Source organism: Typopeltis vanoorti, chromosome 5 (assembly GCF_054136105.1).
Source record: "Typopeltis vanoorti isolate ZY-2024b chromosome 5, IOZ_Tvanoo_1.0, whole genome shotgun sequence".
In the NCBI taxonomy this organism is placed as follows: domain Eukaryota; kingdom Metazoa; phylum Arthropoda; class Arachnida; order Uropygi; family Thelyphonidae; genus Typopeltis; species Typopeltis vanoorti.
In genome coordinates, this window is record NC_143553.1 from 152337611 (window position 1) to 152357627 (window position 20017).

General features: G+C 36.8%; 1 protein-coding gene and 1 pseudogene across 1 annotated transcript in view; both read right to left on the reverse strand.

Annotated features, from left to right (window-relative positions):
- The window catches only part of LOC150106947 (cell adhesion molecule Dscam1-like), a 322565-nt gene that overhangs the window by 80627 nt on the left and 221921 nt on the right, over positions 1–20017 (reverse strand). The window contains exon 23 of the mRNA XM_090393513.1: positions 7947–8058. Coding sequence (XP_090249639.1) covers positions 7947–8058 — 112 coding nt within the window. The remainder of the gene's footprint in view (positions 1–7946; positions 8059–20017) is intronic.
- LOC150106948 (U2 spliceosomal RNA) lies at positions 2224–2340 on the reverse strand (annotated as a pseudogene).

Genomic DNA, 20017 nt, shown 5'->3' on the forward strand with positions numbered 1-20017 from the left:
TTTCTTTTTCTTTTTTTTATAATATAATGTCACCTGATGAAGGCTGTTAAAACCGAAACTAGTCGTGTTTTTATACAAAAAACCCTTTTTAATTAAATAATATACTTAAAACGCTTTTTACTTAAATAATATACTTAAAACCCTTTTTACTTAAATAATATACTTAAAACCCTTTTTACTTAAATAATATACTTAAAACCCTTTTTACTTAAATAATATACTTAAAACCCTTTTTACTTAAATAATATACTTAAAACCCTTTTTACGTAAATAATATAATGTCACCTGATGAAGGCTGTTTTAACCGAAACTAGTCGTGTTTTTATATTAAAAACCCTTTAGGTATATATATACAGTATATTGCGAGTTCAACAAAGTTCATCATTGGCCTGTAGAGTAAGATAGGCTGAGAGTCAGCAGATAGTAGGAGAGGAAACAAAGATAGAGTGCATAGTGGTAGAGTAGGTAAAAGAGGCCTCAGCTGACCTGTTTTAGCTGTTTGCCCCCCCAGGGGCGCTTCTAAAATGGTCGTTGATTTTTCACTTTAAAAAAAAGGAAAAATCCTAAAAAGGAAACATATAACAAAACAAAGAGAGCATAAATCTGGAGAAGGAATGGAAAGGTAAACTTAGAGGTGGAGGAAGGATCTGGCCCGAGTGATGCAGCTCACAAGGAACTGCACCGCCTCGCTGTAAGCCTTCGCCGCTCGGGTTCTCAGGTCCTCCCCCCACCTGTGGGAGGTAAAAACCAGTGAAGCTGAGTAAAGAAATCCACAAGGTGGTTACTGTTACTTTCTTTTGTTGTGGGCTGTTGTGATTCTTTTGGCCACCTCACTTCCCTTGGACATGTCTAGTTTGCAGAGAGCTATGTAGAACGCCGAAGCTGCCTCCTCGTCTAAATCCAGGGCTACCTCTACTTGCTCAGGGGTGATTTTGCTGATGTCATCAACGAAGAGGTCATCCCATTTTGTACTGACGATGTCGGGTCCATATTTCCCTGTAAGGAGGAGTTCAGGTTCTCCTACTTTATCTATTGCCTCTTTAAACTTTTCTGCCAAGCCGGGCATACCTCTAAGGAGATGTGTTAGAGTCTCTCCTGCTTTTGCATGAGGGACTTCTGGGTGTTCGGTTTCAGATACGTTTGCTGTTTTGAGATTTGTCAGCTCTTCTTCCTGCGGACTTAATGGCCGTTTGGAAGTTTTGGTGTTCGTCTCCATCTCTACTTCAGCTTCTTCTACTGTATCTGAATTGGCGATGTCTATATTGGCACTGGTAGCTCCGCTTTCGTCCGTGGGAGTTACCATGATGGTTTCTGCATTGTTAGTCTCTTCTGTTGGGATCGTATTGCTGGTCTCTGCAATTCTGGTAGTTTTTCCTCCCTTACGGGACCATTTCGTTGTCTTAGACATGGCGGCATTATCAGGAGTGGCCTCAACAGGCGGAAACTCTTCCTGTGTTGTGACCTTTTCATTACTTAGTTTTGTTGTTAATGTGATTGCGCTACCCATCCTCTCTGCGAGGGTTCTGGATGGGCAGGTGTCGACATTGTGGTCAGTGACCCCACACTTCAAACAAGCTGCCTCACACGTTTCTTGGTTGTGGCCAATTTTTAGGCAGTTGCTGCATTTTATGCGAGGCAGTCTTCCCCGAGATGATTGAAGGCACCACATCTAAAGCACTGCTTTTTGACGCCTGGGTAATTTACCATTATCCGGACAGATCCTATGAGGACAAAGTTAGGAACTTCGGTCCTCATTTCAAGAGAGATGGTTACCTCCCCTGACTTCCACTCAGGATTGTCTTCGTCATTGTGAACCTGGATTTCCCGTACAACTCTCCACTTAGAGAATACGCTACGAATTATATCGTTGTTCTCTGCATATTCTAGGGGAAATCGTGGTATCTTAAGGGTTCTCAGGATGCTCCAAACCCTGAAGGGAGATACTTTTAGTTTACCACAGTCAAACCCTTGGAGAAGCTTTTCTCTGGTCTCCATATTTTTGGTCACTACCTGGTATCTTCCTCCCCCATAAGGGGTAAATCCAAAAATGTTCTCTGCGACGAGGCAGTCTATGATAGCTTTCGCCATCGCCCTTGCCGGTATTGTGGCGTCAACCTCAATTCCGAGGATGCGCACACGTGGCAGAATGGATTGCATGATCAGATGGGGGGAGCCTAACTATTCCCACCACCAAGTGTTTGATATTTCCCTAGTCCGGGGTTTAGGAAGTTCTGTAAATTTCCGGTTAAATATCGTGAAACCCGATGAGACTCGTACCGATATTAACGGTTAAGAACATAAATTATACACTTGATCTTAGCCAAAAGGCCGAGAAACGATTATGGTAGCTGCGGTTCTTCTGAACTGCACCAAGAGGGAACAGCTAGCAAATATCCAGAATTCTGATATTGTCTTCGCTAATCGCACTACAGAAATGATCCTATGAAGTAATATAGAAAGTTACTAACATAACATAACATCATTGGCCAGAAGGGTGAAGCAAGATGCCTTTATTCCCCGTTGTCTGATAAGGAGGATGAATTGAAGGAAAGATTTATGAGCTGAGAGCTCGCCCTGGGGGGCACGGAGATTAGTCATTGTTGCAAGTATTTAGGATGGCTTTTGGCCTCTTGTATTTGAAGAGGTCAGTCTCTTCATAGTTTGCTGCTTGTTTAACTAGATCTTTGGGGTGTGTAGACATCTTTGAGAAAAATTTTCTGCTGTAGTTAATAGGAAGGAGTAGATGTAAGGGATGTTTGTATCTCTATGCAGTTGCACGTTCCTTACAAACCACGGTGCGTCCAATATCATGCGTAAACACCTATTTTGCACTCTCTGCAGTCTGAGGATGTTGGAGTTGGATGTGTGGCTCCAGGCTGGAGAGGTATATGTCAACATTGGGCGGATCGTCAACAGGTAGAGGAGCACGTTGATTCTGGTATTCAGTCTACTTTTTCTATTTATTAGAGGGTAAAGTTGTGCAATAGTTTTAGATGCTTTCGTACATAAGGCTTTGGTGTGTGGGTTGAACGTTAATCTTTTGTCCAGAATTACTCCAAGATATTTTGTTTCTGCTTGCCAGGGGATTTTGGTGTTGAAAAGATAAAGGTTCCCCATGGGAGTTGCCATTCTTCTGGTGAAAAGTATTGCTACACTCTTCTCGGGATTCACTTGTAATCTCCATTTGGAGAACCAATGTTCTAGTTGTAGCAGGTTTTCTTGCAACTTTTTAGTGACAAGATGAGGTCGTAGAGATCTGGCAAGAACTGCTGTGTCGTCCGCATAAAGTGCTAAGATGGATGACATTGGGTTGTGCGGGATGTCATATATATTGAGAATAAGATCGGAGCCAGTAGGGAACCTTGAGGAACTCCCGCAGAGATCCGTCGCTGACTTGAAACTGTACCATTTATTTTGACTTGTATGTGTCTGTCCTGGAGGTAAGATTTAATTAGGTGGACGATACTTGATGGTATACCTGCTGAAATGAGTTTGTGTAGTAATCCCAAGTGCCATATTTTGTCAAAAGCTTTTGCTAAGTCAAGGAAGACTGCTCCGGTGTGCTTGTGCCAATTGTATCCGTTGGTGATATACTCAATTATCCTATAAATTTGTTGAGTAGTACTGTGATGTTGTCTGAATCCAAATTGTTCCTTAGGAATGATATTTAACTCATTTACTGAGTCCTGGAGTTTAGAGAGAATGATTTTTTCAGCAATTTTGCCTAAGTTTGAGATTAGGCTGATGGGTCGATAGCTTTCAGGCAGGTGTGGAACTTTACCTGGTTTATGCCCTGGGACTACATCTGCGACTTTCCAATAGCTGGGGAAATAGTTAAATCGGAACATGGCATTGATTATGGTGGTGAGATGTACAACAGCTCTCCGGGGCAGCAGTTTTATTACTCTATTTGTTATGCCATCTGGGCCAGGTGCTTTTTTATTCTTTAGCTTCTTTAGAATTTCATAAATTTCCGCTGGTGAGGTGTTTGGAGGTATGTTGTTGCAGGTATCGGTGACTTTCAGTGCATGTCTGACATGGAGGTGGATTTTATAGACATGTTTGAAGTCCAAGTTGTCATATGTAGGGATACACTGTTTTTCTTGGTTCTTTGCTATCTCTTCAGCTTTTTCTGCGTCCGTGTATACTAGTCCCGTGTCTGACTTGAGTGGGGGAAGAGATTTGCTTTTGTTTCTGAGACTTCTTAATATGTTCCAGATGGAGTGATCGCCGGGTGATACAGAGGCTAGTTTGGCTTCCCAAGTTTTGTTCCTATAAGCTTTAAGTGCTTCTCTAACTTCATTGTTCAGTTTGTTGAGAATCCCCTTGTCCTGAGGTGCACAGGTGTTGTGGTACCTTTTCCTTGCTTTGTTTTTGTTTCTAATTAGATCCATGATGTCTTCTGGAAGTCGGTTTGGCTTAAAAGTGGTTTTGGTAGAGGTGACAACCTTTATGGCTGAGGTGATTTGATGAGTCAGACGTTTGACAGCATTTTCAATTTCTTTTATGGAGCTGATGTGAGGGACAGGTCCAATGTGTTCTGATAGTACTTCTGGAAGTTTTTTCCATAAGATAAAGGAGTGGGGAGGAGGCAGCAGTTGTTCTTGCTTTCCCAGCTGGAGCAGGATTGGGTTATGATCAGATGTCAACTCGTTTAAAGAGACTAGGCTATACTGTAGCTCAATATTTTGTAATATAGCAATATCAAGTATGTCAGCTGTGCCATACGTACTGTGATGGGTTGGTTCTGCAGGGCCTGCCACCACTGCATAATTTGAACTGGAGTAGCTAAAGAGTGTGTAGCCATTTCTGTTTGTAGTTTTACTGTTCCATGCAGGGTGTTTCGCGTTTAGATCACCGGCAATGATGACTTGATCATTATTGCCTAGGACGGCATCTAGATCTGAATATAATAGATTCTTTGATGGAGGGTTGTAAGCTGCATAAAGTGTTAGTTTCTCAGTTGAGGTAGTGGGTACTACTATTCATGTGAGCTCTAGATTTTTGGTTGAGGGGATAGTTACAGAGTGGTGATCGATGTGTTTTTTATGAAAATGGCGGTGCCTCCTCCTCTGTAGTTTATTCTGTCATTTCTGTGGAGATGGTATCCTCTAACTTTGGGGTTGTCTGCTGGTCTTAAGTGGGATTCGTTTATTAAGATGATGTCTGGGTTGTATCTTTGTGCAAACTCTTGGAGTTCCAGAATCTTGTTTTTAAGTCCATTAGCTTTCCAAGCAATGATCTGTAGGGAAACTGGAGTGCTTTTATTTTTATGCATTTATGAGAGCTACTAGGATGGATTGGGTTTCTTGCAGAAATCTTTTTCTGGAGTCCGATGTGGGGTTAGATTTGCTGAAATCTTGCAGCATATTTGCAAGGGAGTTTGTGATGACTGCTGCTAAATTTGGGTTGTATTGCTCCTGAGTGGTCTTTGTTGAGCGGACTACTTCTGCATAGGACTTTGTCTGCCGATTGAGGTTTGCTTCGATCCGGGCTTCTGGTTGCGGCATTTGGTTTTGTATCGTGTTTTGTCGACCTCTGGGGGGTTGAGGAGTTGGAGCTACTGCTGCTGGTTTTTGTAGATTAGTAGAGGAAGCAGATCGTCTGTTTTTTGGGTGTTGTATACATCCTTTGTAGTTTGCTGGATGCGGGCCCCACAGTTTGCACATTTACCCGGGGTGGATTTTGGCTTAGTGCAGGTATATGTGGGGTAGCTCTCTCCGCATTTTAAACATTTGTATTCCGCTTCTCACAATCTCTGAGCATGACCATATTTTTGGCACCTGTGGCTCTGACCTGGTGAGGTTCTTTTCCTTAGCGGTTCTGGGCTGATTTTTAGCCCACAAATTGAAGTTAGGTCATATATGTTTTTATATACCTGGTGAATCTCTTCTAAGACAAGTGGCATCGGACTTTTGTAAGCTCTGGTCATTCTGCTGACCTTGATGGGTGGTAGATCTTGGTAGCAGAGATCGGCGGCTATGTTTTCTGTTTGTATGTGCTCTGATACTCCACCGAGAACCACCTTCAGGTTCTTCTCGGAGTCAAGGGTGAAGGTATGATATTGTACACCTTTATTGTCTAGCTCCTTTGTGAGTCTACGGAAGTCCATTATAGTGGTAGGTTGGATTTTAATACCATCGTCTAAATTCTTTGCAGTAGAGTATGCTATCTGTTGACTAGTCATAGTGGCCCCTAGTTCTGTCCACCTATTCTTTTCTCTTAAGATAATTGGAGGCAATTTCTCTTTAGTGGAGGTAGGAGGGTCAGAGTTGTGTCCATCTTCCTCCATACCTTCATCTGTATGTGGTTCTGTCGACTGAGTTTTGCGTTTTTTCCGCGGGTGGGACTCTCCTTGATCCAGGGGGGGATTGGAGACCACCAAATTCAATTTAATACAGATTCTGTATTAACAGAATCCTCACCATCTCTCGTTGTGGAGTACAGGTTCAAATAACCTGGCCATTCCACTTCAAATGTTTTTAGTAATTTTTTGAGTAGGCTTAGAGCCAGACCTTTGTCTAGTGTTTCTATCAGGGCGTCGGTATCTATGTCAGTCATAGTTACGACTAGCAGGTTTTGATTCGGGGTTGGTCGATTACTAAAACTGAAAATTTAGTAGCGAAACCTCACTTATCGCTGCGTGAATCTCAATCAAAATGCACTCCTTTGTATCGAATGCGACTGGAAAAGTTTTCCACAAGTTAGCTTTTCTGTGATAGCTACCGTTAAAGTCCAATAACGTATTTTCTTTTAAGAAATCAGGACAATATCTAAATTGCAACTAAATCAAAGTCTTACCTCTATATATATATCAATCAAATTACATCACCGAATTCACTGAGTACTTCACAGACGCCATATAAAATCCATTCCACCATCTCCTAATGATCATTCTAAAAAGTTACTTTGGCCAAATATTTCTCTTAATTAAACCGAATGTAATACGATGGATGGTGTATGAACTTTGGTACAAAAATATATAAGTATACTGAATACATAATTATTTTTCTTAAAGTTTTAAAAAGGTTTTAAAAAAATAACCACATTTTTATATACTATCTTTAATTTATGAAAAAGAATTTTTTTTTACAAAATGTTCTGTTCTGTATACAATGCTAGGCAAAAGGAGATATTCATAGGACAGAACTATCATTAAATACAACTGGTGAAAACAACAATGTATACTTGTATTTATATATATACATATTGACATACAAAAAAGGAATTCGGTCCTTGATGACTGTGATCACGAACAGTTGATGGATTAATCTGCAAATCGCCAGTTGCGGAAGCTGGAAGGAATGTTTATTTTATTTTGCAGAGAAAATAGTTCTTTCACTGATTCTTTGTATACACGATGGATAAACCGAGTCAGATCTAAAATGTATGAAGCCTTTGAAAATATGATCGATTTTATGTGCATTGTCCAGTAAGCAATCCTTTTTTTTTTAAATTCCTCCCACTTTTTTGATAACTTAATTAAAAAGTCTTTGAAGGAGAATTGTTTCCTGAACTTGTCGTAATTACATTGATTTAAGAAGTCCATTGAATACTCTTTATATCTTCTTCAAACCTAAGAAGTTTGATAAAAGCAGATTACAGAAAGAAATATTTACTGGATGTCTTTCAAAAGGAGAGTTTTTTTTTTCTCTCCTTACCGAAATAGAGTTTATTTAAATAGAATCCGTTTCTTGGTCTTCTTCCATTCATTGTTGATCAGTGGTACGAAAGAGAAAAGAGATCGAGGCACGCGTACTTAATTTTCCCAATGGATGCATCTCGTAATCCATTTGCCGAATGTACCGAGAAGCAGCGCTGTCGAGAGCCTTTGAATTCGCAGTTGGAAAACGAGGAGACGCAGATATCTTACTGCGTAATTAGTTTTGGAGAAGGGGGAAAGTTTCTCGGCGGACTGCGATTCAGGGTTTTCACTTGACGCACACCATATGGGAGTACATGTCACATTCAGCGTCCGATATTTCGTACGAATCGCTGGCACTTTCTTCGTCACTTATATTGTAGTCCCTTCCTTGGGTGAAATTGCGGGTGACATATCTGTAAAAATAACAAATAAAGACACTCGTACATTACCAAATCGTGTTAAAATCATGTTTCTAATTCTGCTAAGATATGCTTTGTACTATTAAAAACATCTGAATAAGGATTAAATCCTTAAATAAATCCTCAGGCACAAACTCTGTTTGCTTACACTTGGATAACGATTAAACTAACTATATAATAACTTGACATCTTTAATTTATAGTAAAAATTAGTGCAAATAATTTCCAATTACCTTCTCTAATCCAGAGTATTTTAAGAATACGTTTCAACACCATTTTGTTATTTGTATATAAAAATATCACTATTGAATTATATATATATATTTCAACCTGAAGGAGAGGGTAATGGATGGCAGTGCTGTAGCCAGTGAAGCTCTAACTGAGGCTCGGCTATTGCTGTTACCCTCCTGCCATGATCAGAGCTTTAATAATAGCTCAATAACACCTTATCCCTACACTGTCCTCTACAGATAACGGGGAAGATGAAAAGCATTCTTGCTTCGCCCCTTTAAGCCAGTCCTTATAAGGATAATATTTCAACCTGGAGGTGAGATGCGGTGATTGATTCATTCAATCCAATATCCTTGGAGGGTAATGGATGGCAATGCTGTAGCCAATGAAGTTCTAACTGAGGCTCAGCTATTGCTGTTACCCTCCTGCCATGATCAGAGCTTTAATAGCTCAATAACACCTATCCCTACACTGTCCTCTACAGATAACGAGTAGAATGAAAAGCATTCTTGCTTCGCCCCTTTAAGTCAGTCCATAATAAGGACGTCTTTAATGATCAGAGCTTTAATTGCTCAATAACACCTTATCCATACACTGTCCTCTACAGATAACGGGGAAGATGAAAAGCATTCTTGCTTCGCCCCTTTAAGCCAGTCCTTATAAGGACTATATTTCAACCTTAGTATCACGTCTGTTTTTTACTCTTCTTTATGATCTAGCTGAAAGGTTCTTGAATAAGACACTTAATCATCCGAACCCACTGATCAAACAAGCATCAGACTATAATGAAGCATATTTCTGCAAATACAAAAGACCCAAGTCAGTTCTATGCTCAGCTGAACACAGTTAATCTCACTGCCCTTTCAGGGCGAGCTTAAAGCTCAATAATTCTCCACCCAAAGAACTTTCCGTTTCAGATGGAGGGGAATATGAAAAGCATTTATGCTTCACCCATCAAGTCAGTACCGTTATGCGTTACGTCTGTTTTTGGAAAGTGAGGAGATCGACCGTGAGATGCGGTGATCAATGCCCTTGGAGGGTAACGGATGACAATGTTGTAGCCAATCAAGTTCCAACTGAGGCTCGGCTATTGCTGTTACCCTCCTGCCATGATCAGAGCTTTAATAGCTCAATAACACCTATCCCTACACTGTCCTCTACAGATAACGAGTAGAATGAAAAGCATTCTTGCTTCGCCCCTTTAAGTCAGTCCATAATAAGGACGTCTGGGTTTGGAGGAGATGCGGTAATTAATACTCTCGGAGGGTAATGGTGATTAATACCCTTGGAGGGTAATGGATGGCAATGCTGTACCAATGAAGTTTAACTGAAGTTCGGTTGTTGCTGTTACCCCCTGGGGTGCAGAGATTCGAGAGTTTGAGTTCGCTCTCTTAAGGTTTTTGCCTTAAGGGAGCAATTTGAGTCTCCGGGGGAGGTGTTCTCCGGCACGGCCCGCTGAGGGGCTTTGTCGGTGAATGATTTTCTTCGGAATATGAGCGGTGGTGGGGTGGAAGGCCAACGCTGAGATGGACGGTCTTTCGCCCACGATTGAGTGGCCTAGGGATCGTCCAAATTTTTAGAGACGGATTTACCTTAACATATGGCAATACTCTTGGAGGGTAATGAATGGCAATGCCAATGAAGTTCTAACTGAGGCTCGACTATTGCTGTTACCCTCCTGCCATGATCAGAGTTTTAATTTAATAGCTCGATAACACCTTATCTCTACACAGTCCTCTACAGATAACGGGGAAGATGAAAGCATTCTTGCCTCGCCCCTTTAAGCCAGTCCTTTTAAGGACGTCTGGGTTTGCTTTAAAAAAAGACCCAGGTGAAACATGGGCATCGATGGTGCGGTGAACCTGCCACGGTGTAGAGCGAACGCTGAGAATTCTTCTCGGTGACAGGGTGAGCCTGTTACTGAAGGGAACAACGCTGATTTTTTGATCCTGCGGGTCGCTTATTATGGGGGGAATACGAGTTTTTGGAGAGTTAACTCCGCACTTAAACAGGAAAACTGGTCTTGGCAATGACCAATCCCATAATGCATAGCATTATACATGTTCGTAAGGATGTGTGCTTTGAATTATGGGATACTAAGGAGTGATGAGAAGTCATTAGCCTCTTTGCCCCAGTCCTGAAAATGCTTAAGGTGCAAACTTTATTTGCTTACACTTGGATAAAGGATTAAACCAAGTATATAATTTATTGGTATCTTTAATTTAAAGGATTTAATCCCGTTGACAAGAAACTGGTAATTCTGAGTTAATTGAATTAATGAGATGGAGATATTAAACAAATATAAAACAAAAATTAAGATATTAAAAAAAATATGTAATGGCACTTTGAATACAAGTGAATACACTTTGTAAGCAAATAAATACAGTGCAATGCAATATAGGATTTGTCCTTTCTAAAATTTACTAATAATTCTCTACCGAATTGCAGTTCGATAAAGAAAATTAGCGTGTTGTTTCAGCGAATGGATTGCGGTGGTATTAGAATCCAAACTGCTCCTAGAGGTTAAATCAGATTTCGAGGGATAAGACTCCACTGCTAGAGGAATTCTTTCAGTTTTTATTTTTGACAAACCTGAATTGAATTATATTTAACCGAATTGAATTGCTACTGATTTAATTAGATTTTAAGGCAGCTGAGAAAGTCTACATCTAAGTCATTACTCTTTTAACTCTAATTACGGTTTTGTTGTTTTTCACACGAGATGCTTTTGACAAATGTAATATTTTAACCTACAATTTTTCTTATTAAGAACGCGTAAAGAATGATAGTCAAACGATTGTTTAGATTTATGCGTTAAGGTATCAATGAACAGAAGTTTGGAACATCGTAAGGGACGCGAGGAACTTTTGTAAGTTGTCTTTTCAACTGATGGTGAGTTAGTAGGTTTTTTATACGGCACCAATGGTTTCGATTCATAAACATATACAAATAAATATTTGTATATGTTTTTTTTTTTTTCAGTAAAACGACAAGATCACACATACAGACGCACACAAAGATTGAGATTGAATGACCTGCTCTGTGATTATTACAGTTAGGAAATAAAAACCGAGACAGTTTGGCTATAGCATTATATAGATCCCAGTACGTGAATGGTAGGTGGGATTAAATTATAATCACTAATTAATATTCTCAAATTATTTATTTTTTTTTACGTTTTCCTACATTAAATTCTCTTTAACAAGAATTCCTAGGAAACCTTTCAATCATTAATTCATATTTTGTGAAAATTTGGGAAAGGTTTCTTTGGATTTTTCGAAGTGGATGATCAAAGGACATTTAGGATATACGCTAGCTTCAATTACATTTATTTTCAGCCACCACCTAATTAATAAAGCAGGTATTGAAACCATGCAGCTTTTGCGACATTTTGAAGATAATTTTCTAACGTGTAGCTAGATTCATTTAATAATATTTTGTTAAGATAAGTGAACAGGGAGGTTATCTTCCACATTTTCATGGGAAAATGTTATCTCCTATTTTTCTCAGAGTATGAGAAGTAGTACTTCCTTTTAAAATTTTAACCATGGGTTAGAACTGCATCAGAGAAAACAAAAATGCCGAATTGTGAAATGTTATAGGCATAGTTTGCAGCTCCAGTCACATACTTGCTGCAGTCTTAAGCTGGCTGTTGAGATGATGGATTGTGACAGATAACATTCTACATTTTTTTTATTTTATTATTTATTCATATTGTTCGCTAACTAGAAGCATCAAGATAAAATTTCAAAATTTTCTAGATAAATAATTTGGCAGTTATGCTTTCTATATGTTCCAAAAATACGATGCGTAAATTCCATATACATAAGAAGTTTAATTTGCACTGCGAACAGGGTCGATTTTGAATGGTTTTTAGTGATCTATTTTGAGATTCGTACAGTGCACAATTTATAACACGTTCTCTGGTTGATAGCGCACATAAACTGATAACTTAATTTGAAGAAAACTTTTGGCGCTGTCCTTCGAAAGGACAAAAAAAATAATAATTTCTATTACACGCTGTTAGAGTGTCTTATATTTAAAACCTCTGTCCAGATGTCGTCCAGCTTTCTTTCTTGTATTTCTGACAGTCAAAGCCGACTTTATTACTGCTCTCTCACCATATGCAGGCCTTGAGTTTTACAAAAGCAGTCACTTGTTATCACAATAAGAAAGAAATGCATTAAGAAGGGGAAAAACTGAATGGGGTTTGTATATGGTTTGTATGTGGATTGAATGAGTCTCTGTCTATCCTGTGTTTTCCTCCCACAAACGATGATAGCTTGTTTGACAAGAACTTTTCCTTACCCAAAGTTGATTGTTCAGCACTGTATGTAGCAGACATAGAGAGACTTTTTGTTTGATAATTTCAAGAAAATGATGCGCTGTCTCTTTGATAGCTATTTTGTGTGTCACATAATAGCTTTTTTTAAACGCATTTTGTGACTTCTCTCCTTCCAGATACGACTTAGCAGTCAAACCATAAGATCTAACTAACTTACGACCAAAATTCGCCAATGCTCATTTTATCAGCAATGTGGACTCTTCAACCACGCAAATTGCTGTCATTTACGCCAAATCTGTTTTGTCTGACCTCAGTAAACTACGTACAATTGCCCATAAAGCGAAACATTGACTTCTGATTGAGGACATTTGGTTTTATTTGGTCTGATCTTTACAACTATAAAACTCATATTCAGATAAAACAAAGCAAAACCGGTGTTGTGTGGTGGATAAACGCAGCTCTTCTTTACTCTTTGTTGTGTCAAAATTGCAAGTTTCTTTGCTACATATCCTCCGAAAACAAACGGCTTTTTTTAATGAATCTAGCCGATAGTCTGATTGGATGTCATCCACAGTTGACTGACTGATACATTCTTTTTCGTAAAATGGCTGATTTAATATGCAAGTATCTTATGTTGGTTTTCAGAAAATCAACGTGCGAGTCATTCTTTGTCTCTTGCTTGCCAGTGCCGCTCTTTGAGCCTGCAACACAAACTTCATTCCCTTAAGGTTGCCGAGTCATACGTCAAATTCGTACCACCAAGAAAACGTCACACTTTTTTTTTTGGCATTTTTGTTCGACTAACATTTTTGTAGATTAGTTGGGTGATATTATACATAAGCGAACAGAATTTGAGATACAACTTTCACATCACAAGATTAATTTTTTTATTTTGTTTTATTTTTTTAATTTTATTTATTTTCTATAATTTTCTTTAATTTCATTTAACAGAAATTAAACCAAATTAAATGGCTCAAGCTAAAATAAAAGTTGATACTATTCAATTTCTTTACATTTAACTGTAATCTTATACGTGTACATGAGTGAATTCTGTATATCGGTGTCTTTTGTTGCCGACTCCTACAGGCTTTCGTCCTCTCTCCTCCGAAAGTATGTAAACTTATGATACTAATGTATCATACGTTTACATACGTTTTCTATCATAATCACCATGGATCAGTAAATCGGAAAAATCCTGCTATAAAGGCTAAACATGGATTTAACAAATATTGGTATCACATAAAGATGGTTTAAATACGTATTGTAATAAAAATCAACCGAGAAAAAATATCTGGTCATCCTTTGAAGGAATTGGCTAATGGTTTTAAAGACTAGAATAGGGCCTAAGTAAACGTAACTCCTTGAAATACATAATGGTATGTTTAATAAAGTATTGTAAAGTATGGTCGACAACTGCCAGCCTAGTTGGATGAATAGCTAATATGCATCCGCTATCAAGCCAACAGACTAGGCGTTTTAATTCGCCTGTGATGGTGTCTGTCTACGAGATCTATATCTTGTACGTGAACATTTTCTTAGTTTTTTCACTGACGACTTTTTCTGATAAAAACGGTAGCAACAGAATCAACATCTTTGCGATTTTAGGAATTAAAACTTAGAGTCCTCTTTTTAGTCGAAGTCAATGCACCTGACTGAAGCCTTCCAGCGTTACCAATAGATTTTCATAAAATCTATTGGTAACACATCAAAGCCCTTAAAAAAACATTTCAATATTTAACCATAAAATTAGTTTCTTCATACTGAATAAAGCTTATTGATTCGGTATAATTACTGCGAAATGATTCTTTATAAAATTAAGATGAAGTACTGTGGAAATTCTATGTAACATTCGGATAAACTATTTGGATACAGACGTTCTATCCCTTTTTTTTAATCCACAAGACTCTTTATTTCTGTCATGTGGCTGATGCTTTTCTCTGTTACAATGAAAACCCAAAATACCTTGGAGTTACTCTGGATCCATCACTAAGTTTCAATAAACATATCAACAATGTTGTAGTCAGAGCAAAACGAAGACTAAGTATCATGAAAAGTATCTCAGGTAAAGACACTTTACCTTAAAAGTCATATGCACCTCTATTTTCCGACCCATAATGGAACATGCTTCGTCTACCTGGATGCAAACATCACAAATCAGTTTAGACAAGCTTATAAAAGTTCAGAAAAATGCAGCTAGAATCATATGCGGACTAAGGAACACGACTCCTGGAAAAATAGCAGAATTCGAATCCAACCTTGTTCCTTTAAACATTAGGTAGCAAAAAATCTTACTAAATTTGTAGAAAAAGGAGCCAACCTTGCACATCATAGAACAAGTGAACGTTTTAAAAATTGGCAACCAACAAACAGAATAAAGAAAAAATCAATAATGCATGAAATCGTGGAAAATAAAATTCCCTTGGATTGTCCAAATAAAATAGTCAACTACCCAGCATTTCTTCCAAATCAAGACAGGAAAAATATAGTTATCAACTTTGAAATAGGGAAACAAGAAAAAGAGCCTAGAAAACCCTGAAATATTGAGATAATTAGCTCCTTCAAAAATAATGGAATATGAACTTGGCTCAATAAAGATCACAGATGGCTACAAAAATCCAAATGGCAATTCTGGGAGTGGCGTACTCATCCCTGTCTCTCAAAATATAGAAGTAAAAACAACTAACAGTATTGGATTCAACTCATACCATGCAGAATTAATAGCCATTAACACATCACAGCAACATTTGGATAAACAAAACCCAAAGAAGTTTATATTTTTCACAGATACCTTAGAAGCCCTTCAAGCTATTAAGAACTGCTACACTAGCCATTAAGAAATTCTTAGAGACACAGCAAAAAACATAAACAAACTACATAAGGATTCCGAAATAATTTTCCAATAGATCCCATCCCATGTGGTATTAAAAGGAAATGAAACTGCAGATGAAGTAGCAAAAATGGCCGCAACATCCAGTGATACCACAGATTTCTATCTTTTAAAAACCATTCAAAAAAAAATATGAAAAGAACGATTCTTCAGGATATGACTCACCACTGGTATTCAGCAAAAGAACCAGGAGCTAGCATCAACTCCAAGTTTAACCGTTGTGCCACTACCATGATCTCTCGCCTCCAGACTGGCCACACAAGCCCAATCAAGTTTACCAATGGCATAAAAGTCTTCCCCATCTGCAAAATCGAGGAAGCATTGCCAATGCATTTACTAAATTGTATGAATATTTCCAAATGTGAACTTTATAACAACTCAGAAAAGGTGCTGTATAAAATACATGAATTTGACCTCTATGATCTTATGTAATAATCCCATGGGATAATAAAAAAATAGGGGCCAAACCAAACAATCAAATTCAGAACACATTATTCTTGTAGCTAGTTGCTTCAGAGTTTTCTTTCATTTTTGAGAGTAGGAGCCTAAATAATAACTGATTTAAAATAAATTATGATTTATTTTAAATCATAATTTATAAAAGAATTATACATTTAGAATAATTTATAAACCTTTTTTATATTATAATTTAAAGTAAATACATTATGATGATGACAACGGTATATAAAAAATTCAACAATTATAAAAGCTTCCTGTTGATCACACAGGAAAAGTATACTTCTTTCCATTAAATGTTCATTAGAATTGCTATTTTTCTCTTATTTAAGTACATCCAAAACTACGGTGACTTAGCATTTGTTGAACTGCAACAAAAATATAGTTTTGGATATGACTCGTCATTTGTTGAACTGCAACAAAAATATCCATTATATTTGAAAATTATGTTATGCAAAAACAAATTGGCGGGGGGGGGGAGATGGACTGAGTCCTTGACTCTTTATTTATCATTTCATCTAACTGAAGAAAATCTGTGTGGAAGGATTGATCATCATAAAGTTATAAATGATAGCCGAACCTAAAACTTCATCGGCAACTCGCTATTATCCTTATCCTTATAAGGACTGGCTTAAAGGGGCGAAGCAAGAATGCTTTTCATCTTCCCCGTTATCTGTAGAGGATAGGGTAGGGATAAGGTGTTATTGAGCTATTAAAGTTCTGATCATGGCAGGAGGGTAACAGCAATATCCCCCAATCTATCCCATGGCTTTAACAGGCCTTTAAGGCCCACAATCTTCCAAGCATGCTTGGATTTCGTAACCGAAATACGAGGATAGAATGGTCACTCCTATGCCTCAAGGTATTCTTGGCTGTATCCCTGTGTGTTCAAGGGGCCGGTTTGCCTGCTTGCGGGATGAAAAACACCAGATAAACTGGCGGAAAAAACCCTACTGCCCGCGCCCAAGACCGGCTAACTTGGCTATGGCTGAGGAAGATCCTTCAGCTCCTCACGTCTCCGACGGGAATCGAACCTAGGACACTCCTTCCCCAGGCATATGGTTGCGAAGCGCAAAGCCACTAGGCTAACCGCGCGGTTAGCCTAGTGGCTTTGAATTTAAAATAAAAAAAATAGTGGCTTTGAATAAAAAATTCAACGATTATAAAAGCTTCCTGTTGATCACACAGGAAAATTATACTTGTTTCCATTAAATGTTCATTAGAATTGCTATTTTTCTCTATTTAAGTACATCCAAAACTACGGTGACTCAGCATTTGTTGAACTGAAACAAAAATATCCATTATATTTGAAAAATATGTTATGCAAAAACAAATTGGCGGGGGGGGATGGACTGAGTCCTTGACTCTTTATCATATATTTGAAAATTTATGTTATGCAAAAACAAATTGGCGGAGGCGGGAGATGGACTGAGTCCTTGACCCTTTACGATTTCATCTAATTGAAGAAAATCTGTGTGGAAAGATAACTGTGCTTTAAACGATAGCCGAGCCTAAAACTTCTTCGGCTACAACTCGCTTTATATTTTTTTATTTTTTTTTTGATGTATAGATTTATTAATTTATATAAATTAAGGTGTTTTAATAAAATATATATTTAATAGAATAATAAAAAATAATTTTAAAAATAATTAAAATTCTTTTAATATAATTTTATTTTAAATCATAATTTATAAAAGAATTATAAATTTATAATAATTCATAATTTTTTTTATATTATAATTTAAAATAAATACATTCGTCAGCTCAATACATTTTTTATTATAATATTCAATTCTTAATGAATTTATATGAATTTCAATTGTGTGCAAAAAATCTACAGGAGATCTATTTTAATAAGTCGGTAATCACCGTTCAATTATAAATAAAGGGAAAAAATTTAAATTAAAGAAAATATAAAAAATATGAATTTTATTGCATGTGATTACAAAATTAATGTCATGATTTTGCAGAAGATATGCTATGAAAGAAAAGAGATTTTTCTATTAGTCACATATTTTCTCTCGAAAAACATTAATGGATTCCAGAAGTTAGTCAGCGCATTTCATTATAATTAAACTAAAAATACGCAATTTTGAAGTTTATATATCATATGTTTAGTTAATAATAACTTTTCTATGCATTAAAAGTTATTTATATAAATATTAATAAAAGAGCTGTGTTTTAGTCACTTTTTTATCATAATAAATATTAAAATAGTTTTTGATGTTATGAAAATTATTCTTACGAATAACTTAAAATAATTCTTCTTACGAATAATTTGAATATTCTTCGATATAACTTAAGAAATGTATTTATATTTATTATTAATTTACCACACCTTTTAATTTCAATAATTATATATTTTTATTTTTTTAATTTTAAAATTCTAGTATAAGCAGTAAGAAACTTCATATTAAAGGCAAAACGAACTTTACAGAAACAAACAAACAGAAAAAAAAGTGAAAAAAAAAAGTCTTTGAGAAGTGGGTTACGACACAACGAGAGAAAAGGAGAGACCTACTTTAAAACCTTTAATATCCATGCTTAATCGATTTTCAGAATCATAAAAAAACCCGTCAATGGAAATTTATTTAACAAGTTTATGAAAGAAAGCGAATTAATCTAAGTCACCTTTATTGGATCTTAATGAAAAACTTACACCATCATGTATTACCCAACTAGCTGCAAAGCAAGTAAACGGGTTAAAGGGTGGTTAGTAATCAAGATAGGCTCATTGTCAGCAGAAGCGTTGCTCTTTCGCTAAATACTTTAAGGAAGAATTTTATGGAGGATTTCGTTTTCGGTGGAATTTCCATTGATTAACTTAATTTAATAAGATGATTTTTATTTTAATTAATCGGCAAAGTAGAGTGCAATAAGGGAGTATTTTTTTCTATGAAAGAATATCCCGTCGTAAAATATTCCAAAGAATTTGCTTATTTCCTTATACTGCAAAGCGAATATTTCAACATAAGCTTCTTCAATGATAATTTAACAATACATTTTTGAAATTGGCAATAAGAAATTATAATATATGTAGTTAATTTAAATGTAATTATAATTTCATTGTGTAAAGCAATTGCTTATTAATATATAGGGTGTTTCAGAAAGAATGTCCCGATGAATTCAGCAATCGGCTTGATGTTGTCCGTGCATCAGGTGGAGAGCACATTGAGCCTTTGTAATTGTGGTGAGTGAAACTTTAGGCCTTACTTCATACTTGGTAATTTATTTTGTAATTGTACCACATTTTGATTGTTAAATATAATTATTTGAAATCGGGTCATTCTTTTTGAAACACCCTGTATAATGGTATTTGTACTCAATACTAATAAATAGTCCTGAAATGTAACAGACACTACTAGACTTTATAATTATCATAATATATTTTTTTCTTCTCTGTTTATAAAGTTGTTTTAATTTTCACATTTATTGTAATAAAGTCGTTAAACAATAAGTAATAAACGAATTAAAAACAAAACATACCGCGATACTGTTGTAAAATGTTCCAATCTCGCTTATGGGTATGCATAATAGTAAAAGTCTGCTTAAAATGAGTTCAATAGCGCTTTAAGGTGTTAGTATTTAAAATGCAATTAAATATATTATTTTAATAAAATAAATATAATAAAATAATAATCACTTTATACAGGCTTTTATAAATGTTTAATTATTTTAAATTAATTATTTTAAAAGAATTACTCAAATAATATACCTTAATTTTTTTTAAATATTATTTCTACCAATGAAGTTTCTATACTCGTGAATTTGCAAGAAATATAGATGAACAATCGACCGTGAGATGCGGTGATTGGTTCAATATGAGATGCCCATGTATATAGGGTAACGGATGGCAATGCTGAACCAATGAAGTTTAACTGAGGTTCGGCTGTTGCTGTTATCCTGGGTAAATGAGTTCGCTCTCTTAGGTTTTGCCCTAAGGGAGCACTTTGAGTCTCCGGGGAAAGTGTTCTCCGGCACGGCCCGCTGAGGGGTACTTGCCGGTGAATTATTTTCCTCGGAATCGGAATATGAGCGGTTCTGCTCGGTACTCGAGTTTCACTGAGTAGAACCAACGCTGAGATTTGGACGGTC